We start from the raw sequence: 23,178 nt of genomic DNA, 5'->3' as shown, positions 1-23,178 counted from the left end.
GTCTAAAGTCAGCTGCTGCACCAAATTCAGTTTCAAGACAGCACCAGATAAAATAGCCACATCAGACATAAACTGTTTTTTTTATTATTAATTATTTATCTAGGTCAACTATACAATTTACAGCAGAAAGGGCAAAAGATTAAGACATAGTGTGACACTGACATAATATACCATTACTGGTTTATTATTACTGCCATTGTGTCGGAGTCTCTGTGTGCTTCCTGATGGACTAAGTCTTAGGGTCTGGTTACAGACAGATGGCCTCTGGGCTGAAGCAACATGGTCCTGATCTTGAAATATTCCAAATAAAGGGCACAAAGTTGTGCAAATAAAAAAAAACACTTGTGTAGTAAGTGGATTGCTTACTACACAAGTTGTAGATTGCTTGTTGCAAGCAATCTAAAACAACTGTGTGCCACTGATTGCACACTGAAAAGTGCAGCAGACCGCTTTCTTTTAATGAGGATTTTGCGTGTGCTAGTAGCAGGTATCAGAGAGTATCAGAGAGCAGAGTAGTCAAAAGAAAAATGAAGCCATGGAGTTTGAGGTAAAATAACACATTTCATACACATAAGTGTCTCAAAGTAATAAAACATAACAGTAAAAACATGTAAAAGCAACCTTCTGTCATTGTATCTATGCTGCTTTCTCATATGGATTTTCACATAGTTCCCAGAAATGCTTCATTATTTTTGCTGTTCACTAGTTTATACCAGTGTTTCCCAAACCTGGTCCTCAAGGCACACTGTCCTACATGTTTTAGAGGTTTCCTTGATTTATGTGCCTGATTCAACTGATTGCAGTTAGGAAACGCCTGTTAATCAGTCATCGATTGAAATCAGCTGGGCTGAAGCAAGAAAATACCTAAAACATGCAGGCCAGTGTGCCTTGAGGACCAGGGTTGGGAAACACTGGTTTATACAATGAAATGGAAAAAAATGATATGATTTGATTTGATTTAATTGATCTGTACTTACACAGCTTTCCTGGAGGCTTTGATGACTGGCAGCAGCTTCAGTAGAGCTTCCTCTGAAGCAGAGTATTTCTTCAGGTCAAACATCTCCAGGTCTTTCTCAGATGAAAGTAGCATGAAGAGCAGAGCTGACCACTGAGCAGGAGACAGCTGCTGTGCTGAAAGACTTCCTGTTTGTAGAGATTGTTGGATTTCCTTCACCAGAGACTGATCATTTAGTTCATTCAGGCAGTGGAACAGATTGATGCTTTTCTCAACACACAGATGATTATTTATCTTCTCCTTGATGTACTGGGCTGTGTCCTTATTAGTTGCTAAACTTTCTTCTGTCTGTGCCACAAAGCCTCTTAAGTGACGCTTATTGGTCTCCAGTGAAAGACCAAGTAGGAAGCGGAGGAACAAGTCCAGGTGTCCATCTGGACTCTCTAGGGCCATGTCCACAGCACTCTGGTACATTTCTGTCTCTGAGGATCCATGGTTTCTTGTTTCTAAACCCTTGGATTTTGTTTCACCTTTTGCCAGCAGATTGACTCCAGAGTTGATGAAGGTCAGATGAACATGAAGAGCAGCCAGAAACTCCTGAACACTCAGGTGGACGAAGCAGAACACCTTGTCTTGTGTTACTTTCTCTTCTCTGAAGATGTCTGTGAAAACTCCTGAGTATGTTGAAGCTGCTCTGATATCGATGCCACACTCTGCCAGGTCTGATCCATAGAAGATCAGGTTTCTTTTCATCAGCTGATCAAAAGCCAGTTTTCCCAGAGACTCGATCATCTTCTGGCTCTCTGGGCTCCAGTGTGAATCTGTCTCAGCTCCTCCATCGTACTTGATGACCTTCAGTTTGGTCTGAACCACCAGGAAGTGGATGTACATCTCAGTCAGGGTCTTTGGCAGATCTTCTTCATCTTTCTTTTTCATCATGTCTTCCACAACTGTAGCAGTGATCCAGCAGAAGATTGGGATGTGGCACATGATGTGGAGGCTTCTGGATTTCTTTATGTGGGAGATTACTAATCTGGCCTGCTCCTTATATCTAAACTTTTTAGTGAAGTACTCGTCTTTCTTTATGTCAGTGAATCCTCTGATCTCTGTCATCATGCCAACAAACTCAGCAGGGATCCGATTGGCTGCTGCAGGTCTTGTGGTTACCCAGAGGTGAGCTTTGGGAAGCAGGTTCCCTCTGATGAGGTTTGTCAGAAGAACATCCACTGAGGTGGACTTTGTTACATCTGTCAGGATCTCATTGTTGTGGAAGTCCAGTGGAAGTCGACTCTCATCCAAGCCATCAAAGATGAACACAACCTTTAACTCTTCAAACCTGGAGATTCCTTTGGTTTCATTAAAAAAGTGGTGAACAAGCTCCACTAAGCTGAACGTCTGGTCTTTAAGCAGATTCAGTTCTCTGAACATGAATGGAAATACGAACTGGATGACCTGGTTAGTTTTGTCTTCTGCCCAGTCCAGAGTGAATTTCTGAGTCAGGACTGTTTTCCCAATGCCAGCTACTCCCTTTGTCATCACTGTTCTGATTGGTTCATCTCTTCCATGTGAGGGTTTAAATATGTCTTCATGTCTAATTGTTGTTTCTGGTCTGTCTGGTTTCCAGGACACTGATTCAATCTGTCTGACCTCATGTTCATTATTGACCTCTCCAGAGTTTCCCTCTGTGATGTAGAGCTCTGTGTAGATTCTATTCAGAACTGTGTGCTTTTCTGATTTACCAATCCCTTCAAACACTTGTTTGAAGTTCTTCTTCATGTTAGACTTTATTGTTTGTTGGCATGTGGTGAGGGATCCTTAAAGAATGCAAACAAAGTAAAATAATTAAAATGATTGTTTTTTACTTGTTTTACATTTCATTTTGAAAATATTCCTGCATAGGTAGAGGTTACACAAATGTTTCTGCAGAAATTTGTTTTTTTATAAGCCATGAAACAAAACATTTAAGAACCAATTATTTAAATCCTAATGTCTGGCCATAAGAGAAAATTATGAATAAGATTGAAAAAATATGAGCTTTCTACTGGATGGTTACTCCACATCCAACTGTCTTCCAACTGATGCAATGAGTAGCTTCTCAATTTTTAATCAACCATGTGTAAAGACAGATCCTATTGTTGTGGAAAAGATGTTTGTCTGTTTTAGAAGGGTAAAATCATTGGCATCAAACATAACAAACATCTAAGGAGATCTAGAGACTACTAAAGTTGTGGTAAAACTGTCTAACACATTATTTTAAAAATGGAAGGAAACAAAACCCTGAATGACTGTAATTGGTCATCACTTAAACATTCAGTTAAATCAAATCAAAGGAAAAGATCAGTAGAAATCAGGTCTAAGAATAAGTATTTTCACAATGTGATGGGAACTCAAAGGTACTGAACAGTTGTGTAGCCATAAGAAAACCTTTAATCAATGAGCCTAACTGGAGAAAACAGCTTTAACTTGTAAGGCAGCATAAAGGTAGGACTGTATAGTGAGATAAGAAGGTCAATTTGTCTTATGTGTCCAAATTTACTCTCTTCCAGAATGATAGGTAAATCAGAAGGGAGGCGGAAGAACACTGATGGAAATAAATCTTGGGGTTGCAGTAGCTCTTGTGGAGGGATTCAACTGGCTGCTGCAGGTCATGTGGTTATCCAGAGGTGAGCTTTGGGAAGCAGTTTCCCTCTAATGAGGGCTTGCCTTCTTTTGTCTGACCAATAGACACAAGAAGGTAATGTGACTTCACCAATATCACTGTACAATTGTTTGGTTTTTCTTTAACTAATCTTCAAGTAAGTATCCTTCAGTTGTGAACCATGTGAATCTGTATACCTTTTAGTAGATGATTCAGAAACAATCTCTTATTTCAGAAATAAGTCCGCAGTGACAGCACCAGACATGCACTTAAGGAAGATACCATCCAAAGCTACTCTGGACCAGGAGGGGCCAGAAGAACAAACAAGATGTTCCCCACCTCCATTAAGACTCCTCTCTGTGGTACTAAAATGAGATTAGACACACCTAAAGTGGAACCTCATATGCTTCTTCAACAATGCTGAAGAAGCATATGGGAGAAGGAGGCATCACACATATAACATTGAAGACGAAGACTCAAATTTGTAGGTTTTAGGTTTTAAGAATTGGACTGTTCTTGGCCTAGACACGATCTATACCTATTGGCTAAATATCCTTAACATAAGGAATAAATTGAAAGAAAAATTTACTTATCAATCTTCCAGCATATTAACTCTCTAGAGAAATCGTCTTACTGGTTTGAAGACTCTCAGCTTTGTTCATCCTCCTTAGGAAGTGTTGTATGATCTTCTCAAAAGCTTTTCTGCTCCACTTCATTTGCTCTTTATCTTCACCCTCTAAAACTTCATCATCCTCATTCCACTCTAGACATTGTGGGGAATCTGAACCCAGAGCCATTTGGAACTTCTCCAGCTCATTCTCCGCAAAAGTGAAAATGTTCTTTTTAAGCTCCTAAAACAGAAAAAAAAAGATAATTTAGACTGAAATCATTAAGGTTGTGGACCTGAGTGAAGTTCCCCCCGCACTCCCGACCTTCTTCAAATCAGACAAAATGGGTGTCGGTCTACATTTGTGCAGCAAAAATTTTCCTATGTGCCACTTTGGCTTTGAAAATATTAATGAAAGGTTAAAGGTCAACCAGCCCCCACTTTTATTAAATCAAACAAAATTAGTGTCAAAAGTTTGTGCTACGTTTGTGCTGGTTTGCGCAGCAAACATTTTTAGTTTGTGCTGCTATCATTCTAAAGATATTAAGAAAAATGTTCTCCAGGGGTCATCAGAGGTCAGCCACTCCCCTGCCCTGCTCACATTTAAGTTTATTTATTTATTTCCACAAACTCAGCTCAGCTAAGTTGGTGCTTGTTGTGCAAGAAAAATGTTCATTTGTGCAGCTTTGGCTTTGAAGACATCAAATCAGACACCCATTTCGTCTGATTTGAAGAAGGTTGGTTGACCTTTCATGACCTCTTGAAACATTTCTCTTTATCTTTAAAATGATAGGGTCACAAACGAAAACGTTTACTGCACAAACGTTTGACACCAATTTTGACTTGAAGAAGGTGGGGGGGCAACTTCACTCAGGTAAAAGGTGGATACTATATATATTTTTCAGTAAAAAAAATGTCATCAGAAACAGGTTTAAATCTGTATGAATCATAAAGTAAAAGGAAGACAACTGTCAGGAAATCAGCCGACTTCCTGTCCAAAGAGGGTGGGGCTCAGATGATGTCACTAATTGATCTTGTGTTGTGATCAGTGGTGATCTGTTATGACACACATAAATTTTATGCAGCTGTGACATATAAGGAGTTATTCCACCCTGGCGAATGGTCAGATTTTGAAGCTGGCCCACACCCACATGCTTTGATGCAATAAAAACCTTTTAATACCTTGTAAAGGTATCAAACAGAAGAAAAGTGTGGCTCTAACTCCATGACCATTTTATAAAAGCAAAATAGAGGATGGGGGGAAAGAGTGGGAACCCCATTGGATAGGGGAGTGATGTATACTGAAATGGGACGGGGCTCCCACAGGTACTCTGCACTGTATGAAAGGTTTGTACGAATCTGAACGTCTCACGACCACGTGACCATGTGCTGACTGTTTGGATTTGAACAGTTTTATGGAAGAGATAGGTTTCTTCTATAAAACATGGGAGAGACTTTATGGCTGTTTTCTGCTTGATCTACTGATTGCTAGGGTTTCCCACTAGTAATCGTTTTGTGGTGCCAGAAAAATATGACAGAAGTCTGATGGTCTCTGATTGGTTAGAGGGTGGAGTCAGGGGCCACATTACAAGAACCACTCCTTTACAATAATCCAATCCACCATTTGCAAAAACTCAACAGTCTGACAAAAAGACTGAGCAGAATTTTCAACATGGCTTCCAGGTCGTGTTTGGGTCAGATACAGTTCACATTGTGCTGACACTGACATCGCCTACTAGAGCTGTTATTCAGTGGTTATAGAAAACCACCTGCACTGTGTAGAGCAGATCTGAGTTGATTCAAACTGCACTGTTGTTTTTGGAAAAGGGCCATAAGTCAGACTGACAATCCACTAGTTCACAGTTTGTAGCATAGAGATGATCATATGAACACAACATACAGAAAGCAGTAGATGTAAATATACAGACCATAAATATGGGGTCCAGTGATGTTTGATGCTGTTGGGCATTCTGACCACTAGGGGGCTCTGAGATCTTCACTCTGTGGAGGAACCATAAAGACTTTTATCACATTCCAGCTCTCCACGCAAAACAGGCAAAAATAAACAAAAGTTATTTGTAGATCTGGACAGATAATAAAATTAATCCTAAGTAGCAAAGTATTGCATAGAATACTAGTGAACTTCAACAGATTAGTCTTATACTTTGTTCTACATTTGATTTGACCATAAAATAGAGAAAAGCTCTGACCTCATCTGACCAGAACACCTTCTTCTACAAATACTCTATCTTCCCATCACTCTTGGTACATTTCCATCCCAACCCTTTGAAATGCTAACCTGCTGCTCATCCTTCCCACCTCTGTCTCTCTACCTCACCAACCTGTACAATCATTATTACCCTCCTTATTATCCAACCTACCATAGATCATTATTGGTCCTTTGTCTGGGTTTTTTACCACTACCTTTGCTATTTGTTGTATCTCCTGATATTCCTGTGTTTTCCTCCCATTTCTTTTTTTCTAACTTCTTTATTTCCATATGTTCCTGAACTTTTGATTCCACCACCATCTTGTTATGTACTTTACTGCTTCCAGACCACTTTAGCTGTAGCTTTAAGTATCTCTTGACAACTAACTTGTCTTAACTCCACCCTGCCAACCCAACACCAGTTTCTGTTTTCATTTTTCATCACCTATCCCTCTGCTCCACCTTTGTTCTTATTTTTCTCACTTTCATCTTATAGACCATCATCTTATGGTGAAGATCAACCATAATGTGCTGAAAAGTTCAAATCTAAGGTGAATCTCAAAGTGAAACCCATTCAGGACATGAGTAAAACTCTAGCATCTAAAATATTTCTCATCTTTGTAGGATGAGTCTTTACCAGGATACAAAAAAACATTCCAACTGTTAGGTGTGTCTGCAAAAAGGAAATATGTGCAAAGAGAAAACAGAGTTCTGTCACAATAGGAACTGCTGCCTTTAGACACAAATAAAGACATAATGGAAAATCTATTTAAAGTAACCTGGATGTTAACAATAATAAACATAAGGCTAGTTGGATGGTGGTGAAAACATGATGCCATCTGGGATTCAGCTGATATGCAGCTGAGGTGGTTAAAATAGTTATACACAAAAACAAAACATTTACAAACAACTCACTCATCTGGAGATGGAGGCTGGTCTGTTTCTGACTGATGTCCAGAGGAAAAGCTGGAAAATGGATGCTGAGCTCTATCATGTAAAACAATCAGACAGAAAGAGAGATCTTTAAACACTGATTTAAAATTGCTTGGTGAGGCTTTTTGCTTTTGTTTGTGAGCTTTTTGTCTTCGCCGATATGGAAACACCTTATTAGGTTGGAACCATTTCAGCTTAAGCAGAAGACCAACAGCTCCTATGAAATATAAATATGTTTTTTTTTTTTTTTTTTTTAAGGCTGAGGTTCTGGAACACCTCTACATATAACAAATACATGGCATTTCTTCCTGCTTTTGCTGTTTGTGTCCAACTTAAATCAAAAAAGTTTCAATATCAGACAAACATGAATATATCCAGCACTTTGTAAGGTTAAAAACTAAATAATAAATTAACTGTGGTTAACAACATTTTCTGGTTCTGTTTTACTGACCTGTTAAATTATTAAATCTCTAAAGCAGAATCAGATCCTGTCTGACAAAATACTATAAAAATATGTGTTTTCTTCTGAGAGTAAAATGTTGTCATAAACGTGAAAAGCTGTATATGTTAAGATGCTTAGACAGATTTATAGCTCACCTCTTTGAAGGCTTGTTTGATTTAAAATCAACAACATCCACCATGGACTCTCTCTCACAGAGCTCTAGATCCAGTTCATCTTCACACTGTTTGCTGTAAGTAAAGTTGGTTGAGTCTGGAGCCTTTTATGGACTGAATGAAAACAAAAACAGTAAAAGGTGGCCATCTGTCTCACCTCTTGGCTTTGCTCTGATTCTCAGCTTCAGGCAGAGTTTCTCCTTCTTTCAGCTCCTGATCCATGATGCCGAGTTCAGATCCACATCAATCTGCACACAATGTTGATATTAATCTGCAGAGGATAAACAAATCACTCACCTGCTCAACAAATATTGTTTTCGTCACATTGTTTGCTCAATAAAATGATCAGCTAACAAACATTTGACAGCAGAACCAACAAACAAAGAAGCAGGAAGAGAACTGGCAAAAAAGGAAGAATATTCCTAATAAATATTTAAAAGAAATGTCATGTATGCCTGATTTTAAGTTTTATCTTTTATATCTGTGTACATGCTCTTCAAACTGTTGATAATTATGGTTAATAACTTATAATTAACTTTAGTCAAAGTAAATCTGGGAACCACCGGATAACCAGGACTTACTGGCCAAACAACATTCAGTCAGTCGGTAATTTTCTCTGAATGTCAACCTGATGCCGTGTCACAGAACAATAAACAGTCACTTCAACATCTGGGAGGAACTCAAGGCTCATCTCTGTTTACAATGATTTTTGGACCTTTAAGAGAGGTGGGGTCACGTTCCCTGTTTCTATGGTTTTTGTTTTGTTTATGCCTCAAAATATCTAATAAATTTGTGGAAAGAATAAGAAATATTTCATAAAATTACAGACAGTCGCAGTGATTTCACTATTTGGACCTAATTACCCGACTACAGAAGATTGAAATAAAATTATTCTAACACTTTTGAAATGAGGAAATATTATCTAATTATATTACAAATAAGAATGAATAAATAGATTTGAAGACACAGGGAATAGTTGGAAACTGTAAATCAAGTTGCGACATGTATTTTCTCTTTAAATGCACCAACTGGTTTCTCTCTCACAGTCTGTGCGACTGTTTTTATTCTGAATGAATTACCTTTACAGAATCAGAGCTGACTTTAGGTCCCCGTTTGCTTTAATGTATAATACAAGTAAAGATAACTACAAGAATAAACCTGTAAAAGAGAAGTTAAGCATCAAAGAGGCTGTTATCTTACCTTAAATCTTTCTGCTTCACGGCATAATGAAAAGTGAAAGAGTTTGATGAAGAGATAAAGGGAGGTGGTGCGGGGCGGAGACAGTTTGTTCTTACAGGCTCACCTGTGGGAGGCGTTTAAGTCCTGACTGTTTCTAAACGGACCGGTCTTTGTAGAAAGAAACGTCATGAAGGTCTAGTCTGTGTTTTAACCACTGTGTGTCTCTCCAGTTCAAAGATACTGGCAAAAGTATTAAGGCTACATTTTATTTCCAGCCAAACAGTTCATACTGTTTCATGCAAGACCACAAAACAATCTCAAACAAATCGCTTTATTGTAGCATTTAGTGTCTTACTGGATGTTTCAGATAAAATCCTAAAGCAACAGATAAAAGTTGGATTTTGTGCACATTTATATTTTTCAAAGTGGATGTAACAACTTAGTGGTTTCACAGTAAATAAGATTCAATCACAGCAAAACATGTCTTCAGTACTGTTATTTATTTATTCATGAACTCATAACATATAACACAACAGGAAAATAAAAAAACAGGCTAAAACCAGTGGAAACTCCTGAGCTCAGTTTCACATGCTAGAAGTTATCAAGTAAATTAACACTTTAGAGTTTATACAGAAAAATTAATTTAGAGGAAACTGGGAGCGCTAAACATATTTAAAGTTAACAAAAATGCTAAAAGTGCTAAACAAAAAGTTAGCTCTACTATTAGCACATTAGCAGACGGTTCCAACCACTGCCAGGTAACCATTTAATACAAAGTAACACCTATTTTTTTATTGGAGTCATTTCAGAATACATCCAGTTTCCCTTTGCTCAGCACAGACTAGCAGTTAGCTTTAGCCTCTAAACTCTTGTCATGGAAAATAAAGATGCAACTATAGTTATCGGCTGCAGGTAAGTTGTTAGCTACTAATAACCTCTCGACAGAACCCCACTTCAAAAGCATCTAAATTCTCCTTTCAATGTAACTGAATATGGCATTTAAACCAAAACTATGATACTAAATATCATGAAAAATGCAGCCATACTGTTTTTCCTCTGCTGTAAATATTTAAAGGTATTTTACATGAATAACGTACATTTTGTAAATGGAATTGTTAAAATATGGTTCAAGAGATGAAAACCAAATAAAGTCAGAAATTATTGTCCTTTTCCACATTCTGAGCCTCTCAGGTGAGGCTAGCTTGTTTTTAGAAGCATCAGCAACAAAGAAAAACAGAAACTGTAAATCAGGTTCAGTCCTGGGATTCCAACTACAGTATGAGTTAATGATCTAACTCATAATTAACTCTAATTATGTGTTAGATTTCTACTCATAAAGGTGGAAAAAGCTGTAAAAACAGAAACAAAACTCATTCTGAAGTATCTGAGGAACTTTAAAAACACGTAGGCTTTTACTCCATTTGTACTGGAGTGATGATCAGCGGCATTTCGTTTTTTCCTGATTTGTTGGTGCAGGGGCTGAAGAAGGGGAAGAGGTTTTCGGTGAAGATGTCGTGGAAAGTGTAGATGTGGACTTTGGCATCGACGTTGTAAAAAGATACCTGTGGGAAGAAGAAAAGAAAAAGGACAGTTATCTAACTTCACAGTAAAACAGCGTATCCAACCGTTAGTCGATAGATTGATGCTAAAAATGGTTTTGTATTGTTTTCACCTCTCCTTTCTCATAGTCCACAAATATTCCAATCTTATGAGGTCGAAGGTTCATCTCCACGTCTGTGCAAGGCTCAGAGCGAAAGGCGTATTTGTGTCTGAGGGAGAAGAAGAAAACAATTATATTTTCTTATGACTGCCTGCCTACAGAGCCATGGAGGGAAGAATGGACATGAAAAAGGTCCCATTATAATACAAGAAAAAAGTCATAATAATGAGAATAAAGTCATAACGTTATCGGAATAAAGTTATTTTATTATTAGTATCAGGACGTTGAAGCGATTGAGCAAACGGCTTTATTGTTGCAATATTTATTGAAAATACTCATAAAATGAAACTATGCAGTTTGGTTCTTTCATTAGATTAAAAGTATCTTTGGAAAAAAATCAACCTTTAAGCATGTTTTTCATCTATCTTTTAAAATGTTTTATCAAACTGAACTCACTTGTCTCTTAGGCTGAGGAACCAGAAGCCGTTGTTTGGGGTGTAATCGATCTTCCCCTTCCTGTTGACGGACTGTCTGGCCACGCCCAGATCCCAGTCCGTTTTCCCGTTCACCTCCACCTGTTCACAGGAAGCACAGCATGTTCCCCGTCAAACAGAGCGAATCCTGAAACACTGCAGCTTGGAACAAAACTATCCAACCAGTAATGTTCACAGTTTACATCTAGTCCCGAATGATATACTGTCACAAATACAGCTGGACAATAAACCAGTAACAATATATAACATGACAGACACATGATGGATAACACACTCTGAGCCAGAACCGCACAGCATTCTGGGAGATAAGTAGAGGAAAGGTTTTAACCGCTCTCACGGCTAGCTAAGCTAGGTGGTGGAATTCACCAACTCTCTCTCTCTTTGGTTACCTAGCAACTCGCTCATTCTTTGGTTACCTAGCAACTCGCTCATTCTTTGGTTACCTAGCAACTCGCTCATTCTTTGGTTACCTAGCAACTCGCTCATTCTTTTGTTACCTAGCAACTCACTCATTCTTTGGTTACCTAGCAACTCGCTCATTCTTTGGTTACCTAGCAACGACCTGTTGAATAACTTTTTATTTTAGTTTACAGAAAGTAAGATGTTTTTCCCATTTAGTTTTTGTAAAGTAACCCTGAAGAGTCAGTAAGCTGTAAGTAACCATTAAACTGAGATTGACCTGTAAATTCAATGAATGTAACATAAATCATGTTGCCTGTATGTTATGGAAAGTAACCTGTAAGTTCCTGGAAGTGATCTTCATTTTCCAGATAAGTTCTGGAAAGCAACATGTATTATTCTGGAGGGTGCAGGCTTGTCCATTTCACTAGAAATTGTAATTTCTGTTTTGCTTGAACAGCCTATTACCTCCCAGTAATGTTTTCCATGGGAGATTGCTTCTCTTCCCAGGACACAGACGACTCTGTCGAACCTCTCTGGAGTATCTGGAACGTGGTGGTGTCGATCTCCACACCAAACCTGCAGAAAAATGGATTATTAGCCAGATTTTCTAAAATCTAAGAATAAAACACGCCTTAGTGATTAAGTGTTGTAACCACTGAACAGGAAGCTCACACTTTTCAAGTCTTCTGACAGGACCAGTCTGGGATGGGCAGTATTGGAGTCCAGGGTGACGTTCACTGTGTTGAAAAAAGATTAAATTAAAATTAATTGCTAACAATCATGCTACTTTATGCCATTGTTATGCTAGTTGATATGAAAAGTTATTGAAATTTCTTTGGTAAAGTCTGCATTTCAATTTTGGCTCTTAGGAAGGAATGCATTTAATTGTACGATTATATGATACTTGTCATTAGACTAGGTTTAGCTTGGTTATAACAATTTTCTTTAGGCGTTAGCTCTCAAAAACATATCTTTAATTAATAAATCTTTACACTGGTTTTCCAGTTGACTAACTGGTAGTTACCAAACTGCTAATTCTCAGGTTAAGCTAGGCTAACCTTTTGTTTTTTCAAGAAATTATCTGAAAACTTGGCCCAATATAAAATCTGGAATGGACAGGAAATAATGTTGGAAAAGAAAATTTGCTAGCCACATGTTTTGGTATACATATTTTTAATATGCCAGCACAGCCTGGCTAGCTGTATTTCTCCTAATGCTACTTTTGTGCTAAGCTAAGCTAACAAGCTTTTTCTGACAGACTTGAAAAGTTGTTCTTTACACCTCAAAAAGAAAGTGATGAGGGAAAAGATTTTTTGTTTTTTTATGGTCAGAAAAATGTTTTAGGTTTGCCAAGATCACCATGTTAACAGCTTTATCTCATTTTACGATAAGCTAATTTGTAGCAATGATTGGAACAGTGTCGCTTACACTGAGGAAATAATATTAAAAATGGCGTTAAAAGTAACATTTCCAGTTGTTTTTATAGTACTTTTAGCAATATTCCCATTATCAACATCCATATTACTGAAGCATTAATTATAACAAATGGGTGTGAAACTTTTAGTTGATCTAAAACATTTAGAAAGAGATTTAGCTAAATCCTCCAAATTTCTTAAAACTATTTTTATTTAACTAAAATATATAGCAAACAAGGAAATGTAGATGTTATGAATTTAATGTAACATACATGCAAAATCCTGCATCTTCCTTTCTCCTGCAGGAGAAACAAACAAACATTTACGTGTTACAAACTGCCATAAATTGTGAAGTTTTTAGTTAGGAAAACATTATTTATCTGATGAAATGAAGTGTTGTGATCCTGTTTGTTTAAATTTAGAGTAAGAACTCACTGGGCTTTGTTTGTGCCAGACTGGCTTCCAATATCGGAGAGGGAAAACCTGAAGAAAAACAACAAAGAGCTTCAGGAGCTGGAACAATAAAACTAAAGTTTAATTCATTAAAATTATTTTACAACAGTTTCACAATTTAATCTGTGCGCAACAACAACATACTGTTTTTTTAAGGGAATAAAAGAGATGAAGCTTCATGTTAACCTAAACTTTGAAATAAATAATCAGGCCACTAGAGGGCAGTGTTTCATGATTAATGGTACTCACTGAACACTTTAACAAAAACTGCTCTTTATTACCATAGAAGAAGTTAATCTCTTTTGGACCAAAAAGAGTTGTGCTCATATTTTAGTGTACAGTTATAAAACTAACAAATATCTGGTCTCTTATGTTTTCGTTTACTAACCATGTTCTAGAATATTCCTTAGATCTCGCTGGAACTTTTCCACTGTAGCTGCCAAAGATCTGTAGATGGCGGCCGTTCCCAGGTCGGTATTCAGCGACACTCCGGTCCAGTTTTTGGTGACTGGAGGTGTGGACAGGCTGGGGAAAGTCTGGGGAACATTTACCAATTAATACAGAAACATCCAGAGTTTCCTAATGAAATCAACCTTATGTTGTGACCCACCTTGACGCAGTGGACGTGATCCTCTGACTGGGCGAGTTCAGCGAGAGCAGCTTCTCTCCTCTGGAGTTCTTCGATCTCCTTCTCCAGCTGATGGATCATGGCGTCGGCCTGATGCTCCGCGGACCTGCGGCTGTTATCCATCACCTCTATCAGCTCCGCCTGGGACCGCTCGATGGCGGAGGCCAGCGCCGAGAAGAGGCACACGGTGCCCGACGTCTCCCGCTCCACCGCCATCTGAGGAGGTTGGAAGTAATTTAGGAAAAGACTTAGAAACTGAAGATTATGGTAAAACTTGGTCAGACTTTTACATGGGAACCAGGGTTCAATTTGACTTTAAAAAAGCATAATTATATATTTAAAATTCACAAACAGGACAAACCCAAAGAAAGAGAATTAGTAGGAATTAATTTACTAAATTAAATGTATCGCTATTATAGATACATATTACAAGATGTGTCAACATATGTCTTGAACAAGTAAAAATTAAAAGCAGAAACATCTTTAATTGTTTAAACCAGTTCACAAAATTTAACAGCAAATCAAAGAGAAAGGCACAATTTGAGAAACTAGAAAAGAGAAATGTAGTTGGTGATTTTTGTGGGGAGAAGTGGAAAAGGTATAAAAATATTTAGAAAACTTATGAGACCATGTTTTTTTTAAAGAGGTAACATAGCTTTTTGTATCATTTAAAATAGCTAGAATAGTTTAAAAATATGTAATTTTGACCTTAATCTGTGCAGGTTGTGTTGGTGTAACGTTGTTTTACCTCCAGCTCCGTCACAGACTCCCTGATCTGCTCCATCTTCCTCCTCCTCTCGCTGATCATGTCCTGGATGTCCTGCTCTGAGTCCCTCAGCAGCATCTGTAAAAACACCCAGACATTAATTACACCCACTACAACTTCTTCTAACATTGTGGCACCGATTTCTCCTATATAGTTATTTTTAAAGTTAATTTCAGATTTTGCATCTCATCCTACTAACTGAGGCTTTGCATTATTAATAAAAGTGTATAATAGTGATGTGCTTTGATGAGTTACATTCCTAAATGCTCCCAGTAGCTCAGATTATAACAAATATAAAATTAGCTATCAAAACTACACAGATGACACACAGCTCTACATTATGATGCCACCAGGTGACTGAACTAATCCACACACTGATTTATTAGTTATTATCTCTGGACCAAAGGAGGAACGATCTCGAGTCGATGTACAGCTTCAGTTATTACAGCTGGAAACTAGAGGTGGACTCTGACCTGAACCTTCAGAGCCACATACAGACGGTTACAAAGTCGGCCTTCTATCACCTGAAGAACATTTCCAAGATTAAGTAAGATCTAGAGAAACTCATCTGTTTATCTTTAGTCGCATCGATTACTGAAACATCTTCACAGGTCTGACTAAAAATGATTATTTAGGTTCTAGCAGGTTTTAACAGCATCGAACCTGAATATCTGCAAGGTAGCATTACATGGCAACTTGTAAAGTAGCTTACTGTATCCGTTTGCATAAAAGGAACTGATAACAAATGATGACATAAGCAGTTTGTGGAGGTGTGTCCTCTGTCTTATCAGAATATTTTAAGGAACACTCCTTGTGAGTTTTCTATTCTAAAACTATATGTGTAGCAGTAACTAAAGAAAATGTATCTTATTTAGTCATTAAAAATATTGGTGTTTAGAAAAATCACATTAATTACGAGTTTTTATCTAAACAAACTTGGACAAAGAAAGAAACATGGCTGACATGCTTTTTGCCCACTAAAGCACAAGTTCTTAAACAGTAAAACGGATGATTGGATTATAAATCACAAGACAGAAGCGTTAAAGGGGCAGTTCTGTGTTAAAGGATATGATCAGTCCATGTCTTATATTCAGTCACCAGCTCTCTGTGTAAATGAGGAGTAACTGTTCCTGAAGGCTGAAGATAACAGTCCAAAATGAGATTCTTAAAACTCAAACCTCAAAGTGTTTTTATAAACTTTTGAATCACCTTTACTCCCTCTGTTGGCTCCTTTGTGCCTACTTTTGATAGGCACCAATTTTTCTGAAATTGTTATGGTTGTAAATTCAAGCTAACAGTTTCCATGATGTCCTGAAGCTGATTTAAAGCCTAGCACACTGCAAAAACACAAAATCTTACCAAGTATTTTTGGTCTAGTGCAAATATATTAGCACACTTGAAATAAGACAAAACAAACTTAGAAGCAACTTTTCGGTAAAATAAAGGAACTGTTTTAAGCCAGTCATTCCTTAATATTGACATAAAAGTACTAGTTTCACTCATATTGTTTCACGAATATGGGAAAAATGTCTTGTTAAAAGTTAAATAATCTGCAACTAGCACTTTTTCATCAATATTAAGGAAACAAGCTCCTATATTTTACCAAAAAGTTACTTCTAAGTTAATTTTGTCTTATGTCAACTGGTAAGATTTTGTGTTTTTGCAGTGCACAAGTGTCTCCCTTCATCCTGTAAAACTGGTTGCTATGAGCAGCGATGAAACGATAAGTTTTAAAATGGAAATTTACTTAGCATAAGGAAACTGCTGGTGTCTGTCATCACTTGCACTTTCTTGAGCAACGACTGTTCATCTTTTCCAGTCAGTTTAAGTCGATCCAAACAGCGGCAGAAGCTTTTATTTTCTTACCTTAGTTTCCATCCACTCGGCCTCCACAGTGACGGTGTCATGATCGTTGTGGTCTTCGATCTCACATTCAGGACAGATGCACACTTGGTCGGATTTACAGTAAAGCTGAAAGCAGAAAGAGGAAGTGTTGCTGTTAAAATGTATTCACTCCATTACAGATTTCTTCTGTTTTTTTGTTTTGTTGTTTTTCATTCATAATTATGATCATCCATTCAGATATGAATCAGATTTTTTTGGTACCGTATATAGAAGTGGAACAAAACTGATTTTTTTGGGAGGGTGAAAAGATCAGAATTGGGTTGTTGGAAATGTTTCACGTTTTTCTGGAGCTAAAGCCTGGAAATGGTTTCTAAAAAGTTATTTCTAAGGCTTCGGGACCCGAGTGAAATACAAACAGTTAGTATGTAAAATAATACTGAGAAGATGTGGATGAAATGCAAAGTTAGCTGATTGTTTTACCAGTATTCCTCTGTTATGGATTTCACACAGGGGGATGTTCTTGCTACTGGCCGCTCCACTCAGAGTGAACCTCCTGCGGCTGTTGGAGTAGGACATCATATGAGGGAAGTGATGATGGTTAAGATGTTGATTCTCGGGGCTGTGGTTCAGACTGGAAGACCCGCGGTGGTTCGGTACCGACAAAGCCATCGTGGTTGTGCCAGTCGGGTGCAAAGTTGACGTGGACAGGCCTGGGAAAGAATGTGCTGCCAAAAACAAAAACACAAAAATGATGTTAGGTCCTTTTTAATATGTAATATATTTTTATTATTTAAGAAAACAGAATCTAACATTTAATCAACATTTCAACTTTTGGACGGTACTTCAACATTCCTACATCGCTCCATCATCGCTGGATTACATAACCCTGACAGGAAAGTCATATATCTCCTGCATAATGTGAAATGACCTGAATCTGGCAGCCCTCCCAGGTGTGCTGGTTATGAAACCAACCAGAACAACAAGCTAATTGTATAAAGGAGAAATCTTCACGTTGCTGTTCTCTTGTTTTTCCTCATAGATCTGATCCTAAACATTTTTTCACCCCAGGATTTTTAACTTGATGTGATTTAGGTCATCGTCTCTGTTCATTTCTTTTAGTTCATTAATTCCAAAGGAAAAACAAATGTTGTGACTCGTATCATCTCGGAGTCACAAGTCAAGTATTATTTGAGCTTTTGAGATTATTAGAGAGGGAAAAAAAAGACTTGTTGCCATGGTTACGCACCATGGCAACAGTCTAAATGTAACAAAGTAAGAGGACAAATTTTTGCACCTGCACGGCGTCCAAAACCAGAGGGGAAATCGACGGAAAAAAACCAAGGCCTCAACCAAAGAAATGATGAACAAATGTTAATAAGAACAAATCAGAACTGACGTAACAGAGCTGCAACATGCTGCCACCATGAGAGTCGCATTTATAGTAAGTACATAACAAACCGCAGCTTCTCAATCACTTGCCATATTTCTGTCAAACTTTTCAATGCGTTTTCTTTTTTTAAATATCACATAAGAAAAGGTTGATGGAGATGTTAAGATTCAAAATAACTTCATCAGTTTTGCAAAAACAGGTTTTACAATTTTTTAGTTTTTTTCTGAAAAGTAGTTCATGCGCTAAAAGGATTTGGAAATGCATTTGCCAAATAAGTTCTGACGTAGTGAATGTTCCCATCCACTGTTTAATCTGTGCCTTACCAGAGGCATGAAACTTTGAAAAATGTCCTAGTCCAAACCTCCAGTTCTGAGTGGGGAACCCTCTCCATTTTTATAAGATGTGTGGTCTATGCTCGATTGCAACCTCTACATCTTGTTTATTACAGCCGTGCGTATCGTCAACATGTGATTACGTTTTGCGTAGCCTGGTTGATTCGATCCAAACCCTGTGGATTACTTACCCTGGGATTGAGTTGTGCCGGTCAGAGCTGCAACGTCTTTGGCCAGAGGTTTTGGCAGCTTCATTTTTAGTTCTGCCATAAAGTTGTGATTTTTGTGTCCCATCATTTTTCCCTTCTTGTCCTTCACTGACCCTCCACCTTTCATAGATTTGAACTGATCAGTTATCTCTCGCAGAGTCCTGTTGATCTGGATGTCCGGTCGCTTCTGAAAGGTCTTCTTACATAAAGGACACTGGCAAACCTGGAAGAGGATGATGGAACAGGTGAAGGGATGTCCAGGAGAAAGAGATCAAATCAGAAATGACAGTAGACAAACGAAAAGGTAATGAAGATGAAAGAATGACCATACAGTTGAAATATAGCCGTTGTGACTGTTGTACCTCCAGTCATGAAGGACTGACAGTAGGAAGCTGGTATAAGTAACAAGGGACAACAAGGCACTGCCTTAACCCACTTTGGTTCCAGCTACAGGAAGAGGAGTTTCAGGAATGAAATTCTGTAATGACATGGGGAACTTATGACCCTACGACTAAGATAACCTCAGTGTCTCTTCCACCCATTGTTCATGACTGCGACATCAAGGTGGACGAAGTGCGTGACTGCCATTCTCTCTCTGGCAGCGAGAAGGCCTGCTCCTTGCTCAGGAGCTCTGGATCCAAACATCTTTACATTTGACTGTATTGTACTTTCCTAAATCTTGACCCTTGTTTCATTCAGAATTCTGCAGAAGGAACCTTGTAATTACAAAAATTAATTAATTTTTAACTGCTGACTAACATTTTATTTTTTTCACTGGTAATAAGGGGTCGTTTTAGTGCTTTATTTAAGTTAGCATGACACAATAGAAAGAAAAATGTTGCATAGCTCTGTCTTTGACAAGAACATTTAAAGAACAACAACATGCTTAAAATAAGGAATAAAAGTCGACTGAAGGAAGCTTCAACAGTCTCTCACCTGAGATCCATCCCAGTATCTGGTGATGCAGGCCATGCAGAAGGTGTGGCCACATGGTATGGATGAAGGATTGGTGAACACATCCAGGCATATAGAGCATGTGAACTGCTCCTCGGTCAAAAAACTGCCATTTAAAGACATCCTGAAACAAAACTAAAGGACAGGCATGAATTAGACAGTATCTCCCAAGAAAGCAGAAGGTCAGTCGTTGTGACCTTAGGACACTTCAACCATCTTGTCTGCTGGTGGTGGTCAGAAAGTCCAACTCCCAAAAGCCAGCTGTGACTACAGTGTAGCTTACCACCATCACCATGTGAATGTTTGAATGAATGGCTAAATGTTTTGTGAACCACTTTGGAGTTTTGAAGTCAACATGAAACAGTTATGTAAGAAACATCTTAATGTTAACCCTAAAGTCTTGAATGACCTTTCCCCTACATTGACACAGATGCATAAGGCAGGACATTGTATGTCTATGAAAATTCCTAATCCCTAAAAATCTGATTAGGGAAAATTAAGGGTTAATAGAAGAAAAATCTAAATATAGTAAAGCATGGCATACTGGAGTTTTGTTCCAAACATTTATCTCAGATCAGATTAGGATGTTCAAAAAACCTTCAGGAATGAAGTGAGGCTAGATTCTCTCCTGCATTTTCACGTACATTAAGTTCAAATACTGTACATATACAGGTTCCAGATATTTAAGGTATGAATACTGCAACCTGCCAATATTTTTCCATTATATACAATACCACATGGGTTTTATAATATGTAAGCTAGTTATACATTTTGGGGGTAAAATGTATAACTGCTATATGGAGAAAGAAAGGGAGGAAGCACACATAGGGTCTTGAACATAATTGAAAAGCTAAACAATATAAAACACATTCTTACAAAATATTTTTCATATGCTGAATTATTGAAGCAATTCTGTAAGAAAAATCTTGGTGTTATCCCTAAAGTCTTGTTTGACCTTTCCCCTACATACGCATTGACACAGATCTCTTGACAGTTACCGGCTAATGAGTCCAGGTTTCCGTTTTGGACAGACGATGTTCCTTCCTTACTAAAGATCTCATATTTAAATGCCAAATCTTTACTGACTTTCAAAGCCAACCTTAAACGTCCCTCCTTCCAGTGTTCGATATTTGATTATGTCCAATAAAACTTCTCTTTACTTGTACAGCATGGTCTTCCTTTGCTAAGGAAGGTGATTAAAAAAGTAGTATTATTGTGAAAAGAATACATACATTTCTAATTATTTGAGGTAATCCCATGTCTCTATTACCAGTAGGAATTAAGAGATTGGTTCAAAGCTTGTCAAGCTCAATGAGCTACCCAAAACCATAAGAAGGACAGTTCTTATGGGGCTTCGTTGTACCTCAGACTTTAGTAATAACATCAGTAATAATAAAGACAGCACCCTTCCATGTTGTGTATGTTTTTTGAAACAATTGGACAAGCTCATCAGATTTGGCAAAGTCTCTATCAGAAGAAATCTGACTTCCTGTCTCCGCTCAGACCGTAAAGGACAGTACAAAATGTTAATTTCAGTGGAGGACGTCCAAAAATGAGAGGACATGTTCTTTGGCCTGTAGGTGCAGTTTTAAACTTTTATATCTGAGCATCTGATGGAAGTACATTCTTTGAGAGTGATACATATGTGTTTGGCCCTGATGGTGTTCAGGAGATAAATACCACAACTAATAAAGGTAATTCAAACAGGGGAAGACCTGATCGAACTACTTCACCTGACTGAAAGGACATAAAGGTATTTTCAAGGCATGTAGACAGATCAGGCATAACATTATGACCACCAGCCTTCTCAAGACATGGACTCCACTACACCACTGAAGGTGTGGGATGGTATTTAGCTTAAAAAGATTTACAGCAAATCCTTCAAGTCCAGTAAATAGAGAAGTCGCGCCTTCATGGGTTGGACTTGACATGTTTCACTGGATTAAAATCTGTTTTATTTGGAGGCAACACCACTTTAGAGTCAGCTTGACTTGGTTATATTTTAGTAAGTAGTTTTGTAAAATGAAATTACTTTTAAAGGTTTGGGGATTTCAGTTCTTTTGATAGAGAAACATTAGTGTGACACAAATATGGATTTTAATTAAAGTAAAATGTTTTTGCAGACATAAAAACAGAAGATAGACAATCTAACTTCAAAATAAGGTAACTGGTTAAGTACAAATGTAGTTACTATGTTTAATGCAAATCTGAACTGAAAAAATAAAGCATTTCAGTTCAGGACAACTTTTAAAAATGTGTTGATTTGTTAAAAGTAATTACATTATGTTTATTCAGGTAAGTATATAAAGTTTATTAAGTTGTCATGTTAAACAGATAAAAATGATTTAAGTTTGACAAACTAACAAATTAACTCTTTTTTAAAATGTGGAGCTCCATTCTCTTTTTTCAGTGAGTTTAAAAAAAAACGAAAATGAATCAAGTTCAAAAATAACAAATCACAAGTTTTTCCTCATTTTCTCTAAATCAAATATTAACTTTCGATCTCAGTCACTGTGTAACTACAACCACTTTGAAAAAGGTCAGGAAATTATGACGCTAAAGCATGTTTAAAAATAAAACTCAATAAATGTCACAACTTTCCCTAAAGAGTCATGTAGTCACATCAGAGAAGATTAGCCTTTCATAAACCGTAATACAGACAAACAGAGCTGAACACAAACTGGGCGTACAGATAACTAACTTTTTACACTGCAGACACACAAAATCTTACCAAGGAATCCTGGTCTAGTCTCTAATGCAAATATTTTTACACACTTGAAATAAAACATACAAAACTAACTTACAAGTAAATTTTCAGGCTTGTTTTAAGTCAGTGATTCCATAATATTGATAAAAAAGTTCTAGTTCAATTGACAGATAAAGACATTTTTCCATGTTATCGGTAAAATAATCTGCCAGTGGAACAAGTACTTTTTCATCAATATTAAGAAATGATTGACTCTCAGCTCCTAAATATTTCTTTAGTTACTTATGTGTTAGTTTTGCATTAAAAATACAAAACTTCTTCTTTTAAAAATACATTTCTAATCTCCAATAAATAACACAATGTGACAGATTACTTCTATGCTGTGTAAGCATATGACTTTGACCTACTTCAGAATAACAAGCAGATACCTTAAGCTGTACGTCCAAAACCCTCCGGAGATGCTTGAGGCCCGAACTTGCTCGCTCTGTCAGCGGTTTTAACGTGTTTGGGATTTAAACCGGCTAAAATCTTGCGTGTGGGTATACCTGATAGAGGGCGGAGGTTTTTCTTTCCAGAGCCACTCCCACTCACCCGTCTCTCCCTTTACCAGGTAAAAGTGGCAGGACTGGTTAAGTTAAAAGGAACACACTCACACTCAGATATGCTGCAGAGTAGGTCAAAAGTCAGCAGATCCAATCCTGAAGCTGCGTTTGATGAGATGTTCAGCTGCATTTCTTACGGATAAAGGATTTCCTTGAACTGAGGATAAACAAAGACTTGACAAACA

At 37.6% G+C, this 23,178-nt stretch overlaps 2 protein-coding genes across 3 annotated transcripts in view; both read right to left on the bottom strand.

The window, feature by feature from the left end:
- Positions 1–8,251, bottom strand: part of LOC103156776 (protein NLRC3-like) — a 12,465-nt gene extending 4,214 nt beyond the window's left edge. Inside the window, exons 1-6 of the mRNA XM_016664611.1 lie at positions 8,115–8,251; positions 7,940–8,032; positions 7,325–7,396; positions 6,129–6,201; positions 4,228–4,444; positions 978–2,769 (exon numbers count right to left, since the gene is read on the bottom strand). Of these exons, the coding sequence (XP_016520097.1) occupies positions 978–2,769; positions 4,228–4,444; positions 6,129–6,201; positions 7,325–7,396; positions 7,940–8,032; positions 8,115–8,179 (2,312 nt within the window). The 5' untranslated portion in view covers positions 8,180–8,251. The remainder of the gene's footprint in view (positions 1–977; positions 2,770–4,227; positions 4,445–6,128; positions 6,202–7,324; positions 7,397–7,939; positions 8,033–8,114) is intronic.
- A 1,368-nt stretch (positions 8,252–9,619) lies between these two features.
- Positions 9,620–22,912, bottom strand: LOC103156774 (tripartite motif-containing protein 7). Of its 2 annotated transcripts, none has more exons than XM_007578941.2 (15): positions 22,820–22,912; positions 19,667–19,819; positions 18,713–18,953; positions 17,280–17,524; positions 16,821–16,925; positions 14,937–15,032; positions 14,171–14,404; positions 13,949–14,096; positions 13,543–13,590; positions 13,380–13,406; positions 12,365–12,429; positions 12,158–12,268; positions 11,253–11,371; positions 10,809–10,905; positions 9,620–10,698 (listed from the first exon to the last, which is right to left on the bottom strand). In XM_007578941.2, the coding sequence occupies exons 2-15, from the start codon at positions 19,805–19,807 to the stop codon at positions 10,549–10,551; spliced, it is 1,827 nt and encodes a 608-aa protein (XP_007579003.1). In that variant the 5' UTR covers positions 19,808–19,819; positions 22,820–22,912; the 3' UTR covers positions 9,620–10,548. The 2 variants fall into 2 exon arrangements, with proteins under 2 accessions (XP_007579003.1, XP_007579004.1); XM_007578942.2 differs by having other exon boundaries at positions 22,799–22,898.
- Between the last annotated feature and the right edge of the window lie 266 nt (positions 22,913–23,178).

The sequence above is a fragment of the Poecilia formosa genome, unplaced genomic scaffold (genome assembly GCF_000485575.1).
Source record: "Poecilia formosa unplaced genomic scaffold, Poecilia_formosa-5.1.2 Scaffold499, whole genome shotgun sequence".
Classification (NCBI taxonomy): Eukaryota; Metazoa; Chordata; class Actinopteri; order Cyprinodontiformes; family Poeciliidae; genus Poecilia; species Poecilia formosa.
This window is presented reverse-complemented; position numbering and strand designations above follow the sequence as displayed.